Raw genomic sequence first — 24,965 nt, 5'->3', positions numbered from 1 at the left:
TAACAAAAAGGGGTAGCCATTGTCATCTGCAGTTTCCATTTTAAACCACAAATATCCCACAGAATCATTTAATGCTGTTCAGCATGCAATCTGTTGCTACAACTAGATTTTTTGTCTATAAATTGAAGTAAAACCATTGATAAAGTGTGACAGACAAAGTAAGTGTTCCTCTCTGGTCATACTTTAGATATTTTATCAGTATTTAAAATACTGAATACCACTAGATCTGAGAACTTTATTCATTTACCTTTTTTTTTTTTTTTTTACTGAAAACTTTCTCGTATGTTAGTCAGCCTCTTCCTCCAAGTAGCATGGTGCAGTTTTGGTGTGAAACCACTGACCTAAATGGCAGGAAAACCACCAACAGGCCAGCTGATACTAATAAAAGCTTGCTAACCTGGTAACTGATGTCTTTTTGCAATATCGTGCTGTGAAGGCTTCTCTTCTCGTGCCGTGTTCAAATCCAAACAACAAAATTACCCTGAATGGCTAGTGGGAACAACAGGTGTGTGTGTATCTGTTTTTCACAGGATGAAATACCATCAAAATCACTTTAGAGATGAAAATGTACCTCAAATATCGACAAACTGTTGCTTTAGATTTCCATGAAAAAAAATGGAACATTTTGGAACAAATCAAATTGGGGGCCAAGCAGCGAGGCTGCGAAGGCACCCATTGTGTTTCTGTTTTCTTATTATTGTTCTGCCATTGAAGTTCATGGCAGCCCATAGAACTGTCGGGTAGAACTCTTGCAGCTATATTAAATATTTAATATTTTAATTAATATATTAATTAATATATTAATTATAATATTTAATTGCCAAAATGGTCTAATTGACATTTTTCCATAGTGGATACACTACAGAGCTTAGGTTTTTAAGGTTTATTCAAATAGAAATCAGTTACACTGAAATGGCGGAAACCTTTTTTTGACCTGTCAGGTTATTTGTAATGACGGAATGAATTGGTGATCCATGTTAAATTACAAGTCTTTTAAGTCCCTCTGGATGTTCCACAATGTATCAGCACTCTTCTTCAGCTGGGCCATCTCATCCTCAGTCAGAGTCATGTTGACAACACTGCTCACCCCACTACTGTTCAGCACACAGGGCAGGCTCAGGTACACCTCATCGCCTATGCCAAACATGCCCTGCAAATCAAAAAGTTACCGTCACCCACCTATACATCCACTAGTACATATACAGTATATATATGTGTCTGAAGTGGTTTGCCATCCCCTCGACATGTACAGTATGTATCACTCCTGTACAAGTACATTTACTGACCTTTACCATAGTTGACACTGGATGGATCCTATTCAGATTTTTCATGAGGCTTTCGATCAGGTCAGCTACACTTAGACCAATAGCCCAGTTGGTGTACCCCTTCAGTTTAATGACCTCATAGGCACTGCAGGAAAAGGAGCCAACTGAAAATTCAACTGTACCACCATAATGCAGCTTTTCTGTGCACTGCATATTGCTTACCTGTCTACAACCCTCTTATGAGTTTCCTTCCAGTTCTCCTTGTCATATTCCGTCCCAATGTCTGGATTGAGTTTCTGAAGACTCACCCCTGCTACATTTGCACCACTCCATACAGGCACTATAGGAAAACAATGGTCCATAGTTATAAGACTAAACGCATGATTTTGGGTAAGGCATATAAGAAAGGCTGCCCCCACAACCCAGGACCCAAGCTGCACTTCATCACATATATTTCATCCATTAAGGAAGTGATGTTTTCAGCTTGTTTTATTTGTATGTTTGTTAGCAGGATAAAGCCAAATTTCCATGATGGTGGAAGGGCCAAGGCAGAACTCTTGAAATTCACTTTCATTAGCATTGTGAGAGAGCATTTGGCCCCAGTGGAGGTCTGAGCCCTCCATGGGACCCTCTAGTTTGACAAAAGGAAAAAGAAAGAAAAGAAACCTAACCATAAAAAAACTGCTTTTGGGAGAAGACAAGCGATCTTGATAACATCTCAGAGCAGTCTTCCTATGTGTGCTTTCACTTACCACTGGAGTCTCCATGCTCTCCTAAAATCCAGCCGTTGAAGCTGCTTGAATGGATGCCAAGCTTCTCAGCCATCAGGTAGCGGAAGCGGGCCGAGTCCAGGTTGGTGCCACTACCAATGACGCGGTGTTTGGGCAGACCACTCAACTTCCAGGTCACATAGGTTAAGACATCCACTAATAAGAAAGAGAAATTTGTTCAGAAATATCTATATAGTGAAATTGTGGGATGCTATGAATCCAAATTCATAAATTAGAGGTACCCCTCTATGTTTTATGTTAACCATGCATTAATCAGCACAGTTACACGGTTGAACTTAAAAGTTGGCTTAGTAAATGGTAGATCAATATGTGTCATGACTCAAGGTATGGTCTAGCTAGCATGAGCACGTGTACGGATTGTACTAATGATGTTAGACTGATTTGTGAACCTGGGTTGGAAACCACAATCAGGATGCAGTTGGGGCTGTATCTGACGATCTGAGGGATGATGTGTTTAAAAATGTTGACATTCCTCTGCACCAGATTCAACCTGCTTTCCCCCTCTTGCTGGCGCACACCGGCTGTGACCACAACGATCCGGGAGTGAGCAGTCACCGAGTAATCTAATGTTTTGGAGACATTAAATAAAGCACTTCTGAGTGTTGGAATTTAAAATGTAGAACACTATTGATCTATAATATTGTGATCCAGTTGTCAAACCTCCCTCACCTTTGCCAGCAACTATCTTTGGTGTCTTTAAGAAGAGGCTACCATGCTGGAGGTCCATCATTTCTCCTTTGAGTTTATCCTCCATCACATCCACCAAAGCTAACTCATCACAAAGGTCCTATTGACAAATAGAGAAAATGATTTTTAATATGCCCAGCTTTCTTAATGGTTGCCTTTGCAGTATGAAATGTCACATGAAAAATCAATATTATGATATAAATGTGACCTTTATAGTAGTGCATAGTCACAGTTTGTCATGTGAAGTCATCAATAGTTGTTTTTGGTGGTGAGGATGATTTTTTACAAACGAAAACTTGCCCGCAGTAGGATGCTGACGGCACAGGCCATTCCCACCTGGCCCACCCCGACCACGGTCACCTTGTTCCTGGGTGGCTCTGCTGGCCCACTGAAGAGGGGCATAATGAGCTTCTGCAGGACTGAGGCCATGTCCAGAGCTGCAGCAAAACAGATTTTGCTAAGTAGTCTCCAACTGGCTGAGAGATCAAATGAATTAAGACCAATGTCCATTTGCCAACCATGCACACGTTCATGCATTACATTTTGTACCATCCACACTCAAACACAACACACTTTCATACATACATTGATTTTTGTTGTTCCTTATCTGGTAGTAGGGAAACCTTGACTCATGTTTGAGTGAAGACAATTGAGCCATATTCATGAGAAAGCATCAACAATGCACTACTCAGATTATTATAAAACAAACATGCAGACGCTTGACCTGGTTAGCCTGGTTAGACATGAAAGGCCTCATCTTAAAAGTTTTACATTCAAGTAGCCATTATTGATAGATACAAAATGTAACTACATTCAAGATTTCATTCATTCCATCACACATACGCGTGTCTGCATACATACACCCCGGATACAAAGACATGCACTGACTCTCACATGAAACCCAATGCAGGCAAGGTCAGAATATTGTTAATTTATAGAAGACAATCAGACATCAGAGTACTCGCTCAAATACTTGCTTTGATGGATGATGTTCCGGGCTGCCAGGTATAGATACCACCAAGAAATCAACATGGCATGTCAGGAAAAGAGGGATGCAAGGAGGCACGCAGTTCCCCTGCTGCAGTGGTCAGTGTGGCTCACTGAGGAAATGCACTGCAGTGCCCAAGAGTGCCACTCCTCCCCATCCCAATCAGGGAGCAGAGCACCTGGTTCCGGCTGCACCAGACACAGCATAGGGGGTATGACCTTAAAAAGAAATACACAACACCTCTTTTCCTCCTCCATCTCACCCCCTCCACCTCTACAATCATTTATTCCACAGCCAATGTCTGTCTACAGACAGGTAATTGGGTTAATGTAATCCCTTGACAACTTCAATCTGCTACATGTGCACCTGCATCCAAATGACTAATTCATGCTTGTTCTGTGTCAGGGGTGTATCCTGAACAAGCTGTTGAAAATGACTACAATTACATGTCACTGATATGCACATTACAAAGAAGGAATGACAAAAAATGCAATTTTATTGTAAATGAATTTAAATTTAGGGAAATGTAACCATGTGAAGTTGATAAATAGTATGCTTTTCAAGTAACACTAGGCTGAACAAAAATCACACAAATGCTGGTAACTTGGCTATTTTATTAGGCCTATTATGTCTTGGACTGAGAGTGAACAAAACATTGCTGTTTGTCTCCACATACAAAAAAAAAAAAAACATGCACAGAGTGCTACTTAAATCCAGTGATGATCTCAAGGTAATCCCTTTTTGGAACCAGTCCCATTTTTAATACCCAAAAGCTAGGACGTGTATCAAGGGCAGTAAAAGTAAGGCTTCGTTTTGTTTCACTCTTACACACAATGATGAATGAGTAAATCCAAATTAGATTCAGATATATTTAGACCATTGGACCAGGGTTAAACCTGTGAGTATTAGAATCAACCTGTTTGATGTGTGGCACAGAGTAGCCTGGTAATTCATCAGTATTCATTTGAACCTTTCAAAAAGTTATTCCAACTCTGTCTAATAATATCTGGCCATGGAGAGTTTTACGACAAAGCAGATTAATTCTACTGTGTAATCGCCTTGAGATCCCTTGATGACATTGACATCTCACTGTAGCCTAGTAGTTAATTAGGATTGGGAACATGTAGAGGCTTCAGCAGTGCAGCGCTAGTCCACTGCTTGCTCTGAAGACTGGATTTCAAAGGTGTTGTTTTACCTCCCATATTTCCAACACAAAGGTAAGTGGAAGTTTTTTTTTAACGTTTTTTTGTGGCAAGGAATGCTATTCATATCTCGGCTAATTATTACTTCCCGTCTGAAGTTATAGAGAACGAATTTATGCGTCTCCCTATCATCAGTTGACATTTTTACACGCTCAGAGACTTGCGGCATAACCACCAGTGTTTGCAGTTATTGCTGCAGGGGGCACTGTAATGTCAAACATAGAACAAACCTGTAACAAACCAGTAGCCTAGACAAGGCCCCTAGCAAGCGACATGCAACATGTGAATAGCCTATCCTACCCATCGTTCTCATGGTAAATTTTCCACGTTTGAAACCATATTGATGAATGAAGTAAAATTTGACTAAGCCAATAGAAAACAGTCTAACACGCCTTATGTCTCGGCCTAAATGTTGGATGCGCCTTTTTTTAAAAATGAGCCTGATCGAGTTCTGCGTTGTAGTTGCTAACGATGTAGTGATGGAACCGAGTTAGACCGCCTATTTGTAGGCCTACCCTTCTGTGAAAATGCATCTTAACGTCCATCGATAATGTGATGTGTCAAATTTCCTGCTGCTGGAGATTGCAGTAATAAACTACCTGTGATAATTGTACAGCATGAAATTAATACTGTTAGTAGGTGCTTCTCATTACTGTTATTTTGGTGTTTCTTCAAGTGGTCTGTGGCCCATGCCAGCTCATCCTTGTCGGTGTAAAAAGACGCGCGGGCCTAAAGTTTGAGCCAGGTGTTTTTTCAGCAGTAGCCGTTTGATAATGTATCGGAAATGGCACACGAAGACCTTCGCTATAATTTCATTACGTGGAGCAGAAACGGTCGGTTGTTAAACTGTGACTACGATGTCGCACAGTTCCTGTCATTAAGGGATTGGGAATGCCCACTATTAGAAACGCATTGCCATCTCTTTGTAAAGTTTCACAAATGTATCACGCGCTGTGACTAAAAATACGTTCGAAGCAGGCTTAACGTAGCCTACCTGACGAACAAGCCAATTACGTTAAGACTAGGCCGCTCCACAGATGTCTGCTAGCTAGTTATTAAACCAACTGTTTTCCGTCAGTGGGGGATTGGTAAAGTGGCTGGTGTTGGCTGTCATTTCTGTCAACGTGTTGTGTAACCAACATTAGAGCAGTTTTCAATTTGAAATACACAATCTGAATCAAAATGGCAACTTCAACCAAGTTAAAATGCCAAGCACAAATCCAAACTTCAACTATCCAAGGGCTGTTCAAAGCATACGTGAGTCCTCAAAACTCACTCTGATCGAAAAATATCTCAGAGTAGCCCATCACTGAAGTGTTACTTTCCTTAGAGTAAATGAAGAGCAATATCGTCCAACATTCATGCAATTTCAGACTGGATTACTGGACTAGACTGCCAATTCTGAGCCTGCTTTATTTAGAGAGAAAGAGAGAAAAAAAAAGAAAAGGCATTCAACAAACAAAAACATTTTTTCCAGGTACACTTTAATCTTAAAATCGACAAAACACAGGAGTTGAGGCCAAATGACTGCATTTTACTTTGCCTTTTCCATAAACAAACATGTTCATTCTTTGCCGTCTTTTGTTGGTTTGTGTGTACAGCAGCCGAAGAGGTGGGGGGCGGTGGTGGTGGTTGAGGTTTTAAATATAGAAAAGACAGCCATTATTAAATGGAGCGTCAGGGGGAAATGATTGGTGCTCTACTCGGTGAGCCCCAGCTTCTTCTTCAGGGACTCTGGCATCTCAGGGGGAGGGGGGCGGGGCAGACGGAAGTAGACCTTCACAGAGTCATAGATGAACCACTGCAGGGCAGTGAGGGTACCGATCATGATGATACGGGCCACCAGACCCTTCCACACACCTGGTTACAAAAAGGAACGAAAGCAGTCACTCCAATGCAAACTTTAAGCAGTCAATCTTTCAGTTTAACTGACAAAATAAGTGTCCGCCCTCCAGCCTTGCAGCACTGATGGATTCCAGCAAGGGGTCAGTGCTGCTTTTAGACCAGAGGTGCAGGTAGACTGCTCTCACACGCCAATGACTCAAGCACCTCCAACTGTACAGCCTCAAAGCTGCTGGAAGCCCCACCCCAGACACTGCAGTACCCACAGAGAGCAAGCAGCCCTGGAGTGGAGAGCTTCCCAGAGGTGGATCTAAGGAACGTGTTTGAACTCATGCACGTAGTCAAGTCAAGTCAGTTTTATTTATAAAGCGCATTTAACATGCACATAGTGCAACGTAGCAGGACCCTAATAGCCTTGCCGTTGTTTACATTGCTTAGGTACCAATTCAGACTTGCCTCTGAAAGGAGTTCAAAATGCTAGCTGATAAAAGAAACAGAACAGATAGGGTAAGATGTCCAGGTTGCTCACCTTTCGGTCCAAGCTTTTTCAGCACCTGCACAGCGGTACTGCCAGACTCCTTGTTCAGCACGGAGACCACGGAGTCAGCGGGATGGGACACAATAGCGCAGAACACACCAGCTGTACAAGGAAAAGACCATTAACTACAACTGTGGTGCACATGGGTCATGTAAACACCATTCAAAAAGGTCACCGAGTGCCAAATACAAAACAGGAAACTAAATTAACAGCTTATGGTACAATGACATTTTATCTGATAACACAAACTTACCGATGTAGCCAGCAACAAATGTGACAACCAGCTGCTCAGACTTGGAGCACTCGCTGCGGGGCTTGGGCACCACATACTTGTAGAGCAGCTCCACTGTGCGCTCAAAGCAGGCGAATTTCATCATGGTGTATGGAATCTGTCTCATCCACAGAGGCACCACACCCTTATAAAACCTGCCAGAGTCAAGGAAATGCAAAGCCGATGACCATTACATTTAAAGTATGCTGTGCCAGTAATCAGAAATTTCAAGCTATTATGAGAATTATCCATTTTCAAATATTTAACACAGGTCAGGTCTGAGTTCAAACAGAATGCAATACAACTTCAGGCCCTGAACATTGACTCTTCCTTTATTACAGAGAAGTTGTCCGCCCTCCAGTCTTGCAGCACTGATGGATTCCAGCAAGGGGTCAGTGCTGCTTTTAGACCAGAGGTGCAGGTAGACTGCTCTCACACGCCAATGACTCAAGCACCTCCAACTGTACAGCCTCAAAGCTGCTGGAAGCCCCACCCCAGACACTGCAGTACCCACAGAGAGCAAGCAGCCCTGGAGTGGAGAGCTTCCCAGAGGTGGATCTAAGGAACGTGTCCAACACAATGTCATAACCGACAGCTAACAGCAGACCTTGCAATCCGCTGGTTATGCATGACATTACAAAGGTACTAATCCACAACAATGCACTAGAAACATGTGAGGATCACAATCTCCTCTCAACTATTCCTTAGCAAATGGACTAGTGTCATCATAAGCCCGCGAGTCTGGGGCCCTGAGGAAAGAATGTACTTACGCCCATAAGCCCTCCTCGGCAAACATCTTGGGGGCGCACTCTCTCAGGGTGTTGGCATAACCTGGCTGAGTCTGGATACGCACTTTGCATGCCTCCATGGGAGCCAGGGCGATGTCAGCGAAGAACTCTGCACTAGCAGAGGCTGCCAGGTAGAGGGATGTCCTCCACAGGTAAGTATTTTCCTGATTTGGAATGAACAAGGACGAGTTACTCGTTTCACCAGATTGTTTGAAGTGACAAGGCAATAAGGCAGACAAAGGACCCAAAATAAATCAGCATTTGAACAGTTTTAAGACGACCTTCCAGGACTTACCTCACCAAGCATATCGCTGTACAGGACCTTAAACACCTCATAGAAACCAAACTTGCAGAGACCCTGCATGGAGTAGCCAATGAAAGTAGGTGCCCAGCCCTTGCCAAGACCCCTAAAACCATCCTCCTTCAGTGTGACTGAGAAGCCATTGAAGATGCTTTTGTACTTGGCTGGATCCACCTAAATTGAAGAGTAACATAACATTGTGTTATCATGCATAACAATTTTAAAGTAAAAATACTTTTATATTTAAAGTATTAATAAATTACTATAATACTTATTAATTAACAATATTTCCATATGCTACATGAACGATTTCTACAGGTTAGACTAGGAGATTAGGTACACCAACACAGCACAATATCAACATGCGTGACCTTTCAAAAGGTGATGTGGGTAAGTACAAAAGGAAAAACAATGATTAACGTCAACCACTTGACCCATACCAATGTGCTTCTATACCAACTTGTACAGAGACCAGTGATTATATACAGACCTGTAGACGGCACTTGACCAAGTCAAGGGGCACAACTGCTGTGTGAGTAATGCCACAGCTCAGGATACCCCCAAATCCACACAGAGCATAGTACTTTGAGGAACCAAACTCGCAGCTCACATCTGCAGGAACAGGACGAAACACCACAACAGACATGCTCATGCTCAAAAAACACAACATTTACATGCTCATGCGGTTATCTCACACCAAGTGGCAGGAAACAGACCTGAATTCGACACTTGATCAAATCAAGAGGCACCACAGCTGTGTGCGTGGTTCCACAGCTCAGAATTCCGCCGAAGCCACATAGGATGAAATACTTCTGTGAGCCAAACTCACAGCTGTCTCCCTCTGAACAGAGACCAGGCGCAATCATTTGAGGCACTACATCGTGGCGCAAACAAACTGAAAGGCACCTTGGCTGACTGCTCCCCCCTCCACAGTTAAATTTGTCATTTCATGCAGACCTCTTGGTTCTAATATAAAAGAGTCTAACTGTTTTGCAGTCTGACAATAGGTAGCCTACCTATAAAATAATCATTATTAAAAAAGAAATCTATACAAGACAAAATAAAACATAAAAAACTAAGACAATCATTAAAAGGTACACATTCAAATATAAAACATGTGCACATGTAAAACAATTAAACTGTTATGGCACAAGTGAGGAAACATGGCCTTTAACTGAGCCAATGAAATTCGGCCTTGTTGGCACGTCCCTGAATGCAGCTAGCGGTCATGCGTCGAGGACGCATTGAAATAAATGACATTCCTGATTGCCAGACATTACTCAACACATGGCAACCTTAATGTGAAATGTAGAACGTATCCAATGGCGTGGTATCAGTGTCTTGAGGTTTCTCAGCGTCTAATATTAAAACGAATGTGTCCTGCAGGACCAACTTTGTCCTTCACTGCCCTCCATTACCACTGAAAGCCCGACAAGGCCTTCTGGCTCCGTCTGCATTTGTTCACAACTTAAATAGACATAATAAAAAAAACGCCGTCATGCCTTCATTTAATGATAAACAACCGTTTAATTCATGTTAAGTGACAGCCCTATGCTACCGCTCGCAAGATACCGTTTTCCTCTCGACATCAAATTAAACCTGTGCAAACTCAGGGTAGTTAGCATAGATATTCAGCTAGCTAACATCAAATGGCCATCATACGAGTGCTAACGTTAGCTGTGCTGGCTAACTTGGGCTCTGCATAAGCCCCTGACCCCAAAATGTCGGCTATTTTAAACCCGTAATAAATCATAATATTTTACTTATACCGAACAGAAACCCAAGCTATCAGCATTAGAAGTTGGTTTGACAAACTAAAATATTTGCCCAATACGGCTGATATGCTTAACGTTAACCTGTAGGTTAAAGTTGCCGGTAACGTGATACCTAATGTTTACGTTAAGCTACGGCTAACAGATATTACTATCGTAATATAGTCTAACGCAATAGAAACGTAAACTGCACCATACAAATACATTCAATCTGTGCCATCTGACGTTAGTCCTAATGTTAACCTCAACAAATAGGCTACACTAGCGATGTCAGCAGTGTCTTAATGTTGTGTTCATACCACATCTGGCTTCTTGCAACAGTTTCGAGGTCGTTAGCTTTAACTAACGTTATAACGATACTGTTAGCTTCTGGCGTATAATGTTAAAAATTCTTACCGTCCGCCACAGCTGCGGCTGCAAGCCTCCGGTTTTGTCCATTGACGCTGGTTGTCTGTTTGGGCTCCTCGACTTTTTGCAGTGAGAAGAGTGGGGCACTGAAGGGATTCGCCCGGGCCAGTTGTGTCAAGGTGGTCGGGTACATTGTGTTCAGGCTGCTGTATTGAAGAGGAATAAAGAGGTATTAGAGATAGATAACTAGCCTTGCTTCGCCGAAAGTTATTTAACCACAGTTTAAAAGCATTCGACAAAATATTAAGATCATATGGTTAGCACACAGTAACTTGGAATGTAGCAACTTGCTAATCTCGATGGTCGTTTCAAGGCCCAACAGTTTACGTGCAGTTTGCTAATGCTAACCATCCTCACTTTGCTAACATTACATTAGCGATAGCTAACGTTATATTTCAGTCGCACACAAATGTGTGGATAACTTTGTTACTCTGACCTAGAACAGAGAATTATAATGAATCAGCTTGACATCTAATGTAACATTCGATGTAAAGAAACCTATAAGCCGGAAAATACAACAAATTCGTCTTTTCCTCACTTTAGGAGAGCTCCCTGTAACTTGATGTCTCCGACCTTCCCAATCGCCGGCTCACAGAGACCGAATCCTGTCGCAGTCTGCGTGAACAAGATGTCTCATGAAGGAAATGCTCTACGTCAGAGCACTATCTGGCCACTCACAGTGACGCTTTTTGGTGGTTACGAAATTATCTCTGAGGCCTGGGCAAAAAGGGTGGCTAGACCTTTTTACATTGGCAGGTCGACTGCTACCAGCGATGCAACTGCAAAGGTAGGTTGACGAGCGAATTGGTCATAATAGCCTACTTGATGTGATGCATGTTATGCGATAACAGATCATTACTTAAACAGTAAGTACTTTTTTCAGCAAGTCTTGCCGACGTAAACTGCCATTATTTAGGGCCTAGGCTGGCCAACATAACGGGAGCCAATGATCAGGGCATATTTGCATTCTCTAGTTGCTAAAGGTTATACATGCAATGAGAGAAATAGAGAAACATGGCAGAAATGATGAACGCATGCACTAATAGCTTTAGAATTCCCGGTCTCATTGTTCGGCATGATAAATACATGATTGTATCTGTGCATTCATTTTAAATGAAATTTGAAGGTTGGGAACACCCTTTATTCACCTGTGAGTCCTATCTTGTTGTAATATATATGTCAGTGTACTGTAATGTAATGTATGGTGTTAATAAAGATTTCTATGGACTTAACCTTCTTTTTACTTACATCACTAAAGTGCAGCAAATGTTGCTGTTCCCCATAGCTGGATTTTCCTGTTGACAAAATCCAGGATAATACGGATCTTTTTTGAATACGGAAAGATTTTGTTTGATTGTGTCAAAGCAACTAGTCTCACAAGCTGGTTAAGTTAACATCAACATGGTTAGATCCCAGTTTTACACATTATATAATAAAGAAAGCCATTATTTATGAGCTGATCACTGTACTTATCTGAGATGCAATTACCTAACCAATGACTTATTTTCAACTCATTGGCTTCCTGTTGCATACTGCATCCAATTTAAAATTCTGTTCCTTACATATAAGGTCATACGTACATAATCATGCTCCCACCTATCATTGACCTCTTGGGGAACTACACCCCTGGCCGCTCACTGAGATCCTCCTCAGCAGGTCTACTTTACACAGGGATGGATTACTTCACGGGCCTATCGGGCCCAGGGGCCCAAGGGGTCAGGGGGCCCTGAAGCCTCTGCATGGAATCGTTGCCTCAGTATCAACAAATCAGGATGTAGGCTATGAATCATAATCCGCCCATGACTACATACTAAATATGAACCTCTACACCATGGGACAAAGATATTGAAAGAATATCACATCAGATGCTCCATTATGCACTTTAATAGTAATCTAAAACCCATCCCTTTCGGCTAGTATACTCACTGTGACTTGGCTACTTAGACTGAATTAGTTAATATTTCTGTTTTTTAAAAATATATATTTTATTCATTATACTTGTATATCTGAAGTGACCTTGGGAGTCATGAAAGGCATTAAAATGTATAATTAATATTATTATTATTGACTGGGTATATTCTATTAATGCTGGAAGGAGAGTGCATAATAGTGCACAGGATCAGTAAATGTTGTCAGGCTACTTCACCTTCCCATTGGCAAGTATTGTAGCTCTCACTGGTCAAAGACATGGGAACTAACTAAATGTACGAGATTGTAGGCAAAGTGAATTAAACAACTATGTGGTGAAACTATATGAAAGGCCTAATTCATTTTGTGTAGATCCACACATCTATCACAGATTCTGTCGATATTTTTCATCATCTGTGTACTTTTGAAAAAGTAACAGGGACTCCTCAAAATTCATTTATGTTGGGGACACAACCGTGTCAATCTGATATATTTTAAAAATGAATGAGCAATCTCAATAGGTATAAAGTTGGTTTCACAAAGAGGCTGCATTTTCTTTCTAAATGCAACATCCATATGGCTGTCATTACCCTAGGTGGGCCAATTCAGGCATCAATTCATCAGTTCATAACCAGTCCTGATTGCTTGGCTGATGTGAACCCTTGCGCATGCGCAGTTGTGCCCAAAATAGATGGCCGTTAAGTGCTATGGTTAATTGCCCAAAATGCGTTGCAATATGGCTGCTGAATGCAGGGACTTGCCTAAAAGGACTTTGTTCCAATTCCCAAAATAGGAGGGGGTAAAGAAACATTTAAGCCATTTTAAGCCAATGAAAACAACTCCTGAATGTATACTTTAGATGAACAGATTAGATATTTAGGGCTGTAATAAACTGCTGGTGTCCGTGTTTAAAGGTGCAGTCAGCGATGGTGCATGACGTTGTTTGTTTATATTTATACGTCTCAGTTGCTAAGATTTAACAGATGCTTATGTCCAAAACAACTTACATTATATTTTTTAAAGACCAAACAAAGGTAGTATTCAAACTCCGTTTTGCAATTTGAGCATATTGGGTGAAGGACTAGGCGACTAGTTCAAATCAGTGTAGGGAACAAAACTTAAAGAAATATTTAAATGTACAGTTTTATTGCTAAACCTATTTCATAAACAAGAGCATTCAGCATTCTATAGTACATTTCGTTCAATGTGTGTTCAACAAACAAATGTTCAACAAACATTTAGTACACCAGGGGATTCATATTGAGATATCAGTTGACAATATATTTTAGATAAATTTAAACTGTTTTTTTTAAACAGTTACACCATTGCAAAAGAAAAGTCAAACATAAATCCAAAACATCCTATTTAGTAAGGCAATTACCTGAGGAAAAACAATAGCACCCACACTTCAAATACTGCTTTTTCTAGATCATTTAAAATGAGTATGGGATTATGTAATATAAAATAATGTCAACTGTATTTACGTATCCCATTCTATTGTTTTCTGCCATACACCATCGATTTAAGTAGGCTACCCAAAACAGTTTCTCACAGAAAAGGGTATGGATACATATAATACAGACCAACTCTCTGCTAACCATGAAGTTAAAGGTTGTTGCAGCGATTGCAGGCCCAAAAAAAGGCCCAAATATAAATGGTCACATTCATTTAATCTTTCCTAACAATCCGCTAGCTGCCCGCCCCATAAGCAGGCCGTCAAAAAACTGCGTCTCTGTAGGCAGCCTGGGCTGAGATCTGCACACAAAAACAATTGCAGGGGAGGGAGGGGGAGTGAGTAGCGAGCTAGCTCTCGGTTTTGTTTGAACATCAACAGAAGTGACGTTACCCCGCCATCGCTGATACAACCTTTAAGATGTGACTGAAAACAAGTGTGTGAGAACACTAGTGATGTTTAGTTTTTATTAGGCTGACATTTACATGTGCGCACACACGCAGAAAACAAATTATATAACAACCTCCAACAATGGTCAATTCCAAAATTAAAACTACAAAGACGCTGTTGAAGACACTGCTTGTGTAATTTCTGCATTGACTACAAATAATGGATACATTTGTTTTAAAAAGTCAGTAGTTTTGCTCAAGCCACTTACAAAAATATAAAACCGAAGACAATTCACAGCTACCAAAACAGTACAATCATGCCATCTGTATTACACAAGATTCTTCATGTTAAGTCATTTTGACTTGGATTCAGGTGGTAAAGTCCACGATCAGATGTTCAGTAGAAAAGCAAGAAGAAAAATGATTTGGCCAGAGTGGTCAACTGGGCTACAGGTACATGTATTTACAGTAGTACATTTTGGTTCACAGAAAATAAAAATGCTACATCACAAACAGTAAAACTCAAACAAGACGCGATCAGTGCAGTCTGTTGCCTAACAAACATATTACCTCCATCACTGTGCTTTCCTTTAAATCTGTGTTCAGTTGAACTACGTAAACACAAAAGGAGTTACCTAAAACATGTTTACAAATGATCTTTGTTAATTCCTGCCAAATGTCTAGTTGGCTAACATCACGGTTGGCCGTTTTATTTAACAGGCATTGATTTACCCTAAAAGAAGACTACTGAAATGCCCTTCTCACAAATACCTCAAGCTACATGGGGCAAGGACAGACTTTTTCAATCAGCTGAATAAATCTGACCCATCACAGTTAAATGTATGCCCTAAAGTCATTTTCAAGCCACATTCAAATTGAAGGATTATCTAAAAAATATTTGTATTGTCAAAGCACACTAGAAGATACAGTAGATTGCAGGCTAGTACTCTCCCCAAATTATTTTGCACACACTGGCAACCATGATGTTGGACAAGCTGCAATATTCTTCTTTAATTGTAAGGATTATTTTCATATAATTTAATTGTGATTGTTTGTGCATTGCATGGAAATGTGTAAGTAGGATGTTAGATGTGCTTTCAGGGTAACAAAACTGAAGAAGCACACATTTTATTTACTATCATGTCATTGTTGCTGACATATGCAGACATAAAAAGGAGAAAACACTAAATTCATACAAGTTGACACATTCAACATGACTACCGGTAATTCAGCTTTTCAGATTCCACTCTGTAAGACTTAAAAATAATGGCCAGTGCATTCATTAGTGGCTAAAATTACAGAACGTGCCTGGTAACTATTTCAGAAACCGTGACAAAGCCCCAATAACATTGATTTAAATGTAGAGACAGCGTAAACTTTGGTAGCATCAATTCCAGACTTATAGATTGAGTCAATATCATTTCCATGCTAGTGCTGCTACTCTGTGAGCAGTTATTGCAACTCGGTAAGTGTGGGAAAAACTACCAAGTAAAGTAAACACCCCCCTCAATCATTGTATCATTATATATATTTGGTTTGAACTAACATGACCGATGTTGTTGTGGCAGAGGCATCAGATTATCTTAAATAAACTTGTTGGGTCAAATTCATCAGTTGTCAACACTTAAAAATACTACACTGAAAGCACAATATGTAAAAACTAAAAACAAATGTATATGTAAGCCCTTAGTTAACAACAAAGGTCATGCAAAACAGGGGGTCTTCAACAGCTTTCTATTTTGACGATTACTCTGAAGTGCTAAAGGCATGACTGACTGTCACAAATACATAGACCAACCATGCATAATTACCTGTTTTAGAAAAAAGCTAAGAAAACAATTCAAACCAAGTTAAATGAAAGTCTGCACACATGATGGTTAAAAACTACTTTGTCAAAGACTTCACCGAGGCTGTTGTTACCATTCAGGTGAGCTGCCGACTGCTGGGGAGAGACAACCCATTAATAATATCATGAGGGGCAGTTTGAGGTGGAGCCCATGGCTGGGTGAGGTACGGGCAGCAGTCATTCACTGCTCTGGTCTGCTGAACTCTCACCTCCAGTGAGCAGGGCGGGGATGCCGGTGCTGTCTACCAGGCTGCGGACGTAGTTGATGTGCTCACTGTCCACGTTCTGGTAGGTGTAGTAGACGGCTGCAATCACGGTGAGGAGAACCAGCAGCCTCAGGAGCAGTGAGAGGCAGCGGCCCACACGGGAGCCCTGAGAGGGGGGAGCTTCGACGGTGGAGTGGCCCTGCAGGATGGAGCTGGTTTCTGTGTAAGTGCCATGATGCTGGAGGGTTTCTTCTCTCCAGAGGTTTAAGGGCTTTACCGGCCTTCCTGCTGCTCCGTGAATTGGTCTTCGACAAGTGGCACTGAAGTGGGTGAAACAATCAGTGGATTTTTTAGTAAGGTAGCTATCGTAACTCCCCCTATTTCCACCGGTCCCGTATTTCCGCCGTCTTGCGTGTATGCGTCACTTAATATCCATTTCTATACAAACCAAGACAGCGGACTCCTATAGAAACGCAACTACCCACACCATAGGTGTATCTAAATTAGCTATGTACCAAAAATGACATTTTACCGTGACGAAGAGCTGTAAACAGTGTTGTAAGGCTGCGTGTACACAACCGCTTGGAGCTCCAGTGGAATTTTTATTTCACGACGAGAATTCTCGGTCTAACCGTCCATGTGCCGTTGAAACGGTGTAAATAGGCGACCCATCAGGCCAGCACTATAACTCCGAGCGTGGTAAACAAAATTGGATATTTCAGGCAGTAACTGCTCCCGTTAAGAACCAAACCAGATTTTGTTCAAATCTACACACCTATGGCTACTGAAAAATGTAAGGTTCATTTAGTAAATGTTATTTTGAAGTGTTAAAAAAACATCGTTGTTTTAGAATTTCTGAACAAAAGTGGTGATAATTGGGGGTGTTACGATATTATTACTAAAGAATGTTTTGTAGAAAACGAGTCTTTTTTTTTTTACCTGATTCCTGTAGGAGTGGCAGTCTGACCAGGGAACATTTCCTTTAAAACATCTTCCTCAATCACTGCCGTCTCATCTGCGACTGGTACCTTTTCCTCCACCTGGAAGATTGAAGATTGATAAAATGTACAGTTACAACCAGAGCATATTCTTTTCATTCAACCTATATTTATTCTCGGAGGTTCATTGAGGATAGTCCTCATTTTCAGTAGACCTGTTTCCCATACATGGATTAAGCTAGTCCCAGACTAAAAGAAAATGGAGATTTACATTGACATCTCTAGTAAATATCAATTGATTGAGATGTCACAATTCTCCAAATCCTTGATTTGATTTTCGATCTTTTTAAAATTATATTACTATTAATGCATTTTTGCCTCTTGGCATGCTTGCTGGACGTGAAGTCGAGGGTGTGTCTACATCGTCGATTCTACCTTTGATTTCGAAGTTAGAGATCAAGATGTAATTTCGAACGATTTCCCCCTTAAAACTGAAATCGTGACACCCCTAAAACATTTACATTGAAAAAAGCTTTTAGTCCAAGTCTAAGCTTAATCCATTTGTTTTCAAAATACTACATCATATAGTAAATATAATTTACGTTGCTAAAAAAACGGTCAATATGCTTATTGGATTGTTCATTTCACTTGCTAGTCTGTGTGATCTTCATTCTTCCTTTAACTCTCCCACCAATGCTCTTCTCCCAGCACTCAGCACCCGACTCTCCTCCTTTATAGTCATTGTGATGCCATTACAAAAATAGCTTTATCACTTCATGTGTCAACATACCAGCTCAGCAGTTGTCTGAATAACTGAAGAAAAGATTTTCAAAGGAGTGCCAATTATCGCTACTTACAATTACTTTAAGATCTAAGTATGCAGCCCATTATGCAAAATGACCCACCACAATGTACCCACATACCGGTCACTTCCAAACAATATATCAGATAAATTATGGACACCTCCTGAATAGTGGGCCTTAAAAGAATCCCAGAGCGAGAGGATAAGGGACTTGCCTTATTTTGCCGTCTGCTACTGGTCCTCACTGTAACTGGAGTCTTGCTACGGCTCCTGACCGGCTTGCTAACAACAGGGGCTGGCTCCGGCTCTGGTGGGGATGATTCCTCTGTAAAGCAAATCACAGCAATGGACTGGGGGCTTAGAGGACCATCTACAGTGCCAACAATATCCAGTTCAATTCATTCAATGAACATTTTTTTCAAGCCAGAGGCTTCAATCCCTGGAGAAAAGGACTTTAGTGAGAGACTCAAAATCAGAACCAAAAGGTCATTTGATTCCACATGGGCAGAATCTGTCTCATAAAATGCAATATAATTAAAATGTAGGCTACTACCAGTAGTGGAAATCGGGGGAAACGGCTGTAGCATCTCACCTTCCTCCTTATCACTGTAGTGATCTTGCACAGAGTTTGTGTTTCCATTCTGACTGCCATCAGCCTTCAAGGTGGTAGGCTCTGGAGGACCTGATGTGGCGTTCGCAGTTCCATCTAGAACTGTCTCTAGCTTTTTCTCATAAAGTCTGCGGGTTGAGGCTGAAGTGGATAAATTGCAGTCAATACATTAAAGCAAACAAAGAATGGAGTACTTAGTTAAATAAAAGTTACATTTTTATAAAGCTGTTTTCCTCCCCAGAATGTGTGACAATGTAATGCCGTCAACCATGGTGGTGCAGCATAGAAAGGCTAAAAGGTTTGCTAGTGAATTTTTATTGCATGCAATAATGCCATTAATCTTTAACTTATCTTAAAGCATTATCTTTATTGGAATGAAGGTCATTCTTCAGCTGTGATGTCATGATATGCTAAGGAATTCTCATTAACTATGCTGGCTTTAAATTATACACAACGAAGTGATGCTGCTACTATTACTACTGCTGTGATAACTAGATATACAATAAATAACATTTTGACACTTGTTATTGTACGAAATGATGCATCAAGATAAAAAAACATTACTGTCCTCATTACAACTTACGCATAATGTCACAGCAGGGCAGCTCAAAGATGTTTAAATTTACATGATTATAATACTCCTGAAAAGTGTTTTATTCATGTATAGAGCTGGATAAATGAGACTAATACTCACCTACGATGGGACCTGCATCAATTCCATGTTTAAGTAACTGGTCCTTCAGATCTTCATCAGAAAGGACTGAAATGTCAGCCTCATCTGTTTGAAGTTTGTCTGTCTTTCTGGAAGCTTTCTAGAAAAGAAAAGAAAAGAAAAGAAAAGAAAAGAAGGAAATAAAAATCACTTTACTACAGCTTTAACAACACAAAATCAGCTTGCATAATAACACAGGTCTAATTCTGTTTCTGTAAATTCAATTTTTTATGAGAAACATCTAGTCTTCAGATTGTTTTGGAGCCCAGTTTCAGTCCAGTAACCAAATACAATTTATTTAGTACTTAAACTGGTTTCAAGAATACTAGAATGGTTTATAATGGTCATTACAACAAAGTGTCATAGTTTAAAGTGGGCTTAAAACTCAGTTAACCACCAACTTTCTGGTGATTTTGTCCTTCTTTTTACTGTTAATGAGAACATATAATTTCAAATTCACTGATCTGGTCTAACAACAACCTTGTATGGATTTGTATGCACTTTCTTCACACAAGATGACCACGACCAGAAGAGCAAGGTAACTGACCGCACAAACAGCTTTTTTTTTTTCATTACACTTGCTCCATACTTTTCTCCATAGTAGCATATTAGAATTTAATTTTTTTGGAGCCCAGTAAAGTTAACGGCTTAAAAGAGTGATTTACTTGATTTACTACTGACACTACGTGGTGAAGCTGCCCCCAAAGGCTATGCTATGTGCCATTCAGTTGAAAATGCAATTGATGTCATTTTGGTCCCAAACCAAATGTTACACTCCTTACCTTCCAAAAATAAACCCTACGTTGTTGTTCTTAGACCCGAATTTCCCTTTAAGTGTGGTGCCTAAACATCTTATTGAAACATTAGACTGCTAACTAGGGGTGTAACGGTACACAGAAGTCACGGTTCGGTTCATACCTCGGTTCGGACATCACGGTTCGGTACGAGTTCGATACAATGGAGGGAAAAGCAAAACAAAAATGCAGAAAGCATTTTTTTTTGTACATGTCTCAGGCTGTACCACCTAGTGTCATACAGTCTCTTCCCTGAGTTATCTGCAACAGCCTGAAGTGTGTAAGATGTAGGCTAAACAGTACAATAAGTACCCAGACTCCATCTGTAACTTGTAAACAAAATAAGACAATCAGCTATGAAACTGAAAATAGGCCTACAGCATCTCTTATTTCTGAAAGTGCAAATTACATAGAAAAATGATTGAAATGAAATCCACTTAAGCAAGACCTTCAACATCTGTGTTTAGTTGTATATGGAAGGGTATACAAGTGCCTCAATATTTTTTTTATCGTGTGTAAAGTAATAATCTAGCCTACTAACTGTGAAAATATCACACTATTTTGCCTTTTAAAAAAAACCGAAATTGCTCCTTTCATTTCATAAAGACTACAACTAGAAGTCACGTGACTGCCCTTTGACGTTAACTCACCGTAGCATGGTTTGTTTATTAGCCTGGTTAGAGGGGATGCATCCCCTCTATTGAAATCCGAAAACTTCTTATTATTACAGTGCATGAAAATGCACTGTACTGTTCTTCCTAGGCAACTTCTTCTTCTTATTACAGTGCATGAAAATGCACTGTACTTTTCTTCCTAGGCAACTGGTTTGTTTATTAGCCTGGTTAGCGTTGTCACTTTATTTTACTGTCTATGCACTTAACACTACCAGCTCCTCATGTGAGAAGTTACAAGTTACCCCAACTTAAAGGTAATTACCACGCGATTTACATAGCTTTCTGTCATTACGAAATCATTTAATTTAAGCCATAGGTTTTGGCCCTATTTGTATGTGTATCCAAAGGCTGCTGAAGCGCAGGGGAAGTTTTTTCCCCCTCGTTTCAGTGATTGGTAGCCTACATCATCTGGGTGATGGCTTCGAATATGTGTAGCATTTTTTCCACTCACATACCCAACAACTGCTGAACAACGCCGACACACAGTTTCATCTTATCCACCACTCTTTCGCCTGTACTAACGTTACTGTAACTGAAGTTCTCAAACTTGCGATATTAAAGAGACCAGCGGATAACTCTTGTGGGTCTAACCTTAGTGCTGCTAATGACTGACGGACTCGACCGACGACCTGACAAAAAAAACATAGGCGCCAATCAGAGCTAAGGCGAGGCTACAGATTAGCGTTAGGTGTCGCTAAAGAACTCCCGTAACTCTCGCTACTTAACAGTAATTGCGCATTACATTAATTAATGCGCACACGAGTTTTATGTATTTTTATACCGTGTATTCTCCGTGTAAATTCATGCACCGAACCGTGACGCCCGTACCGTTTCGGTTCAATACGAATACATGAACCGTTACACCCCTACTGCTAACCATATTCAGGTAAAATCCACCAGTATGCTTTATTATCTTGAACGTAAGGGGCATGATTGACCAATTTAACTGAATACTGACACTCATGTACACAAATATTTGAATATGAACATTTACCCACATTAACCTTTTTAAAGATAATGTTGTTTAACAAGAAGCAAGTGCACAGCAAACAATTATAGTCTGACAACTACTGTGCAATAATCATTAATCAGAATCAGCATGCATGTGTTTGGATAGATTTTTAAAGTGTTAAAACAGATTTTTAACACTTTTAAGATAAGCCTTATAGTACAAAGAAAAAAAACTTACAGAATTTACTTAATATGGTGAAAACTGGAGGCGAAAGCAAAAGGTTTATTTGTTTGTTCACTGTAGGCTATATTGATTCGCCCGCACTCAAATACTGAATAGACTAGAGTGTGTAAATACGGCTGCGTGTAGTAAGGCTGCCGACTCGTAAAACTGAATAGCCCTTACTTTGATAATGGGGACATTATACATGGTGAGGGGCGGGATGAGTTGTCACAGTAAAAGACATCTCGTTTGATCTATGCTCTCGTTTTATTTGTCAATGTCTTCACATTAGTAGACACCATTTATGTAACAGTTTATATTGATGTTTCCGTTATCTTTGGATAAAGTAATCAATACATTTAAGAAAAGAAAAAACAAACACTGTTCTGGAGTCTGGACTGCAGAAGGCATTTGGACCTGGCCAACGTGTAACGTCGAAAAGTGTCATTACCAGTGCTTTCCGCAACTGAAAAGACGGCTCCAACCTACTGCAGTGAGTTCATTTAGTAACTTGCACTAATTAGATGCAGCTACAAATGTATTTATGTAACAATAACGCGGTGACACACTTCAGTAACGCTGTTATGATACAGGTCACGCCGATAGATTACTAGTATTTCTCATCCATTCTGTTGTCATTAACGTAAATTGAGCTAACAGTAAAATATGCTAACGTTAAACGCATTCATAATGTTAACAAAGGCTAACGTTAGAGAAATGACAAATGTTTGACTTCGAGTAGAATGCGATGCATCCGCTCAAACTATGAGGAAATGCTAGTTCTGTATGGGCCACATACTAGTTTCAACAGATCTAACGTTAATGTTACAGTACAAACAAATAGTTATCAACACTGTTCGCTAACAAAGTTGCATTCAAAGAAAGTGGCTAACAATGCAGCTAGTTAGCAAGCTAGCAATCTCTGTAGATAACGTTAGCTTAACTTACCCTTCCCGAGGACCGAGTCCGATTTGAGACCACGGGAGTCGGCAGTTCATCATCACTAGAGAAAGTGTCTTGGGGAGGAGTCTTCTTGTTTAGGACAGTCAGGTTCTTCAAATATAATTGAACGTACACTTCTTTCTTCTGTTCTCCACTTGGGAGAGTGACATCATTAGCTAGCAACTCACTTTTGAGTTTCTCTTTCGTGAGAACTGACGGGTCTACAAGGAATTCCGCCATAACCGGTTGCTCAAACGCTAACTACCCGTGCCACCGTATATAACACCTAAGCAATTCCCGAACGTCAACTAACTACCTAGTTGAGTGCCTCAATTCACGATGTGCTAATTTAAAAGTTCTGCAAACTGCAGAAATGTAATCAACCTGAAAGCTAAGACTTAACTTATTAAAGCTTACCTAACATTGTCGCTAGCTAGTTAGCTAACAAGCGGTGTAACAACAAAAACGTGCGAACACGACTAGCAAAAAAGCGAACTGGTACGCTAAAATCTCGACTTTAGCTAACACTTTGCTACATAAACTCGCCTAAGAACTGCACATACGCGTCAGAGTTGAAGCTATTTGTGCTACTAACACTATTTTGTATGCATTAAGGTTATTTGTCCTCATAAGAAGCTATAAACTATCGCAATCCGATCCGATCATTGCGCGCCTCAAATGTTTACATTTGAATAAAGTCGACTGTGATTGGACGGCAAAATGAAGAAGCTACATTACTATTGGTTGTAATGAGCAATGTCAATTATATTTCAACCATATAGAGTTTTTTTCCCTCTCTTTCTAGTGCTCATAACTTGAATGATCAGAGTTTAAGACTAAAGGGGATATTCAGTATCTTGCAAACCTGTACTATAAGATAGGAAACTGCTCGTCGTTCAAAGCGTTTGAAGGGAACAAGCAAATTCTTCCGTAGGTTTTATAGCAGTATGCATGCAGTATAGATCATTATAGTGCATTAGCGCCATCTACCGAAACAGATTTTAGTCCTTGGGGATATAAGTAGGCTACCAAAGGTCAACGAGGTTAACGCAATAAAAATATGTTAAGCTTTGGTGTTATCCTGTGTTTAAAAATAAATAAATAAATAAATATATATATAACCTTAGTGCACAAATAGCTTCAACCCTGACGTGTATGTGCATATATAGAGAGTATATATATTATATATCTGGGGCAGCCGTGGCCTACTGGTTATCGCTTCTGACTTGTAACTGCAGGGTTGCCGGTTCGAACCTTGACCAGTAGGCACGGCCTAACCCCTCACTGCTCCCCGAGCGCCGCTGTTGTTTCAGGCAGCTCACTGCGCCGGGATTAGTGTGTGCTTCACCTCACTGTGTGTTCACTGTGTGCTGAGTGTTTCACTAATTCACGGATTGGGATAAATGCAGAGACCAAATTTCCCTCACGGGATCAAAAAAGTATATATACTTATACTTACTTATATACTGTATGTATATAGATAGATAGATACTTTATTAATCCCCAAGGGGAAACCCAAGGTCTCAGTAGCATACAGACATCACACACAACATGCACTGACAGCAGAAAGAATAAATATAAGTATATACATATAACAAAACTCCACTGTACAATAGAGACAGTAGAAGATAAGAAAACTAAAAAAGGATGATCAAGCATGAGGC

The 24,965-nt window shown here is 40.4% G+C and overlaps 3 protein-coding genes and 2 non-coding genes across 7 annotated transcripts; all 5 read right to left on the bottom strand.

Moving 5' to 3' along the window:
* Nucleotides 1–880: 880 nt before the first annotated feature.
* On the bottom strand, nucleotides 881–4,682 carry ldhbb (lactate dehydrogenase Bb). Of its 2 annotated transcripts, XM_076264830.1 has the most exons (8): nucleotides 3,721–4,682; nucleotides 3,044–3,180; nucleotides 2,726–2,843; nucleotides 2,446–2,619; nucleotides 2,018–2,191; nucleotides 1,488–1,605; nucleotides 1,287–1,410; nucleotides 881–1,150 (listed from the first exon to the last, which is right to left on the bottom strand). In XM_076264830.1, the coding sequence occupies exons 1-8, from the start codon at nucleotides 3,773–3,775 to the stop codon at nucleotides 983–985; spliced, it is 1,068 nt and encodes a 355-aa protein (XP_076120945.1). In that variant the 5' UTR covers nucleotides 3,776–4,682; the 3' UTR covers nucleotides 881–982. The 2 variants fall into 2 exon arrangements, with proteins under 2 accessions (XP_076120945.1, XP_076120936.1); XM_076264821.1 differs by having other exon boundaries at nucleotides 3,044–4,682.
* Nucleotides 4,683–6,396: 1,714 nt separating this feature from the next.
* On the bottom strand, nucleotides 6,397–11,526 carry slc25a3b (solute carrier family 25 member 3b). Of its 2 annotated transcripts, none has more exons than XM_076264844.1 (8): nucleotides 11,392–11,526; nucleotides 10,842–10,999; nucleotides 9,390–9,514; nucleotides 8,668–8,847; nucleotides 8,355–8,536; nucleotides 7,567–7,739; nucleotides 7,305–7,415; nucleotides 6,397–6,793 (listed from the first exon to the last, which is right to left on the bottom strand). In XM_076264844.1, the coding sequence occupies exons 2-8, from the start codon at nucleotides 10,984–10,986 to the stop codon at nucleotides 6,633–6,635; spliced, it is 1,077 nt and encodes a 358-aa protein (XP_076120959.1). In that variant the 5' UTR covers nucleotides 10,987–10,999; nucleotides 11,392–11,526; the 3' UTR covers nucleotides 6,397–6,632. The 2 variants fall into 2 exon arrangements, with proteins under 2 accessions (XP_076120959.1, XP_076120969.1); XM_076264854.1 differs by lacking the exon at nucleotides 9,390–9,514 and adding an exon at nucleotides 9,164–9,285 and having other exon boundaries at nucleotides 11,392–11,525.
* Nucleotides 6,873–7,099, bottom strand: LOC143110370 (small nucleolar RNA SNORA53). Its single transcript, XR_012984131.1, has one exon. It is a non-coding gene; the product is annotated as a small nucleolar RNA SNORA53 (small nucleolar RNA).
* On the bottom strand, nucleotides 7,930–8,156 carry LOC143110374 (small nucleolar RNA SNORA53). Its single transcript, XR_012984134.1, has one exon. It is a non-coding gene; the product is annotated as a small nucleolar RNA SNORA53 (small nucleolar RNA).
* A 3,141-nt stretch (nucleotides 11,527–14,667) lies between the features above and the next one.
* tmpob (thymopoietin b) lies at nucleotides 14,668–23,953 on the bottom strand. The gene is made up of 6 exons (XM_076264809.1): nucleotides 23,308–23,953; nucleotides 19,700–19,817; nucleotides 18,988–19,146; nucleotides 18,611–18,720; nucleotides 17,595–17,695; nucleotides 14,668–16,975 (listed from the first exon to the last, which is right to left on the bottom strand). The coding sequence occupies exons 1-6, from the start codon at nucleotides 23,539–23,541 to the stop codon at nucleotides 16,627–16,629; spliced, it is 1,071 nt and encodes a 356-aa protein (XP_076120924.1). The 5' UTR covers nucleotides 23,542–23,953; the 3' UTR covers nucleotides 14,668–16,626.
* Between the last annotated feature and the right edge of the window lie 1,012 nt (nucleotides 23,954–24,965).

The sequence above is a fragment of the Alosa pseudoharengus genome, unplaced genomic scaffold (genome assembly GCF_046254945.1).
Source record: "Alosa pseudoharengus isolate Yale_2024_CS ecotype anadromous, Long Island Sound unplaced genomic scaffold, YU_APseudo_1.1 YU_APseudo_1.1_scf_10, whole genome shotgun sequence".
Taxonomy (NCBI): domain Eukaryota; kingdom Metazoa; phylum Chordata; class Actinopteri; order Clupeiformes; family Clupeidae; genus Alosa; species Alosa pseudoharengus.
This window is presented reverse-complemented; position numbering and strand designations above follow the sequence as displayed.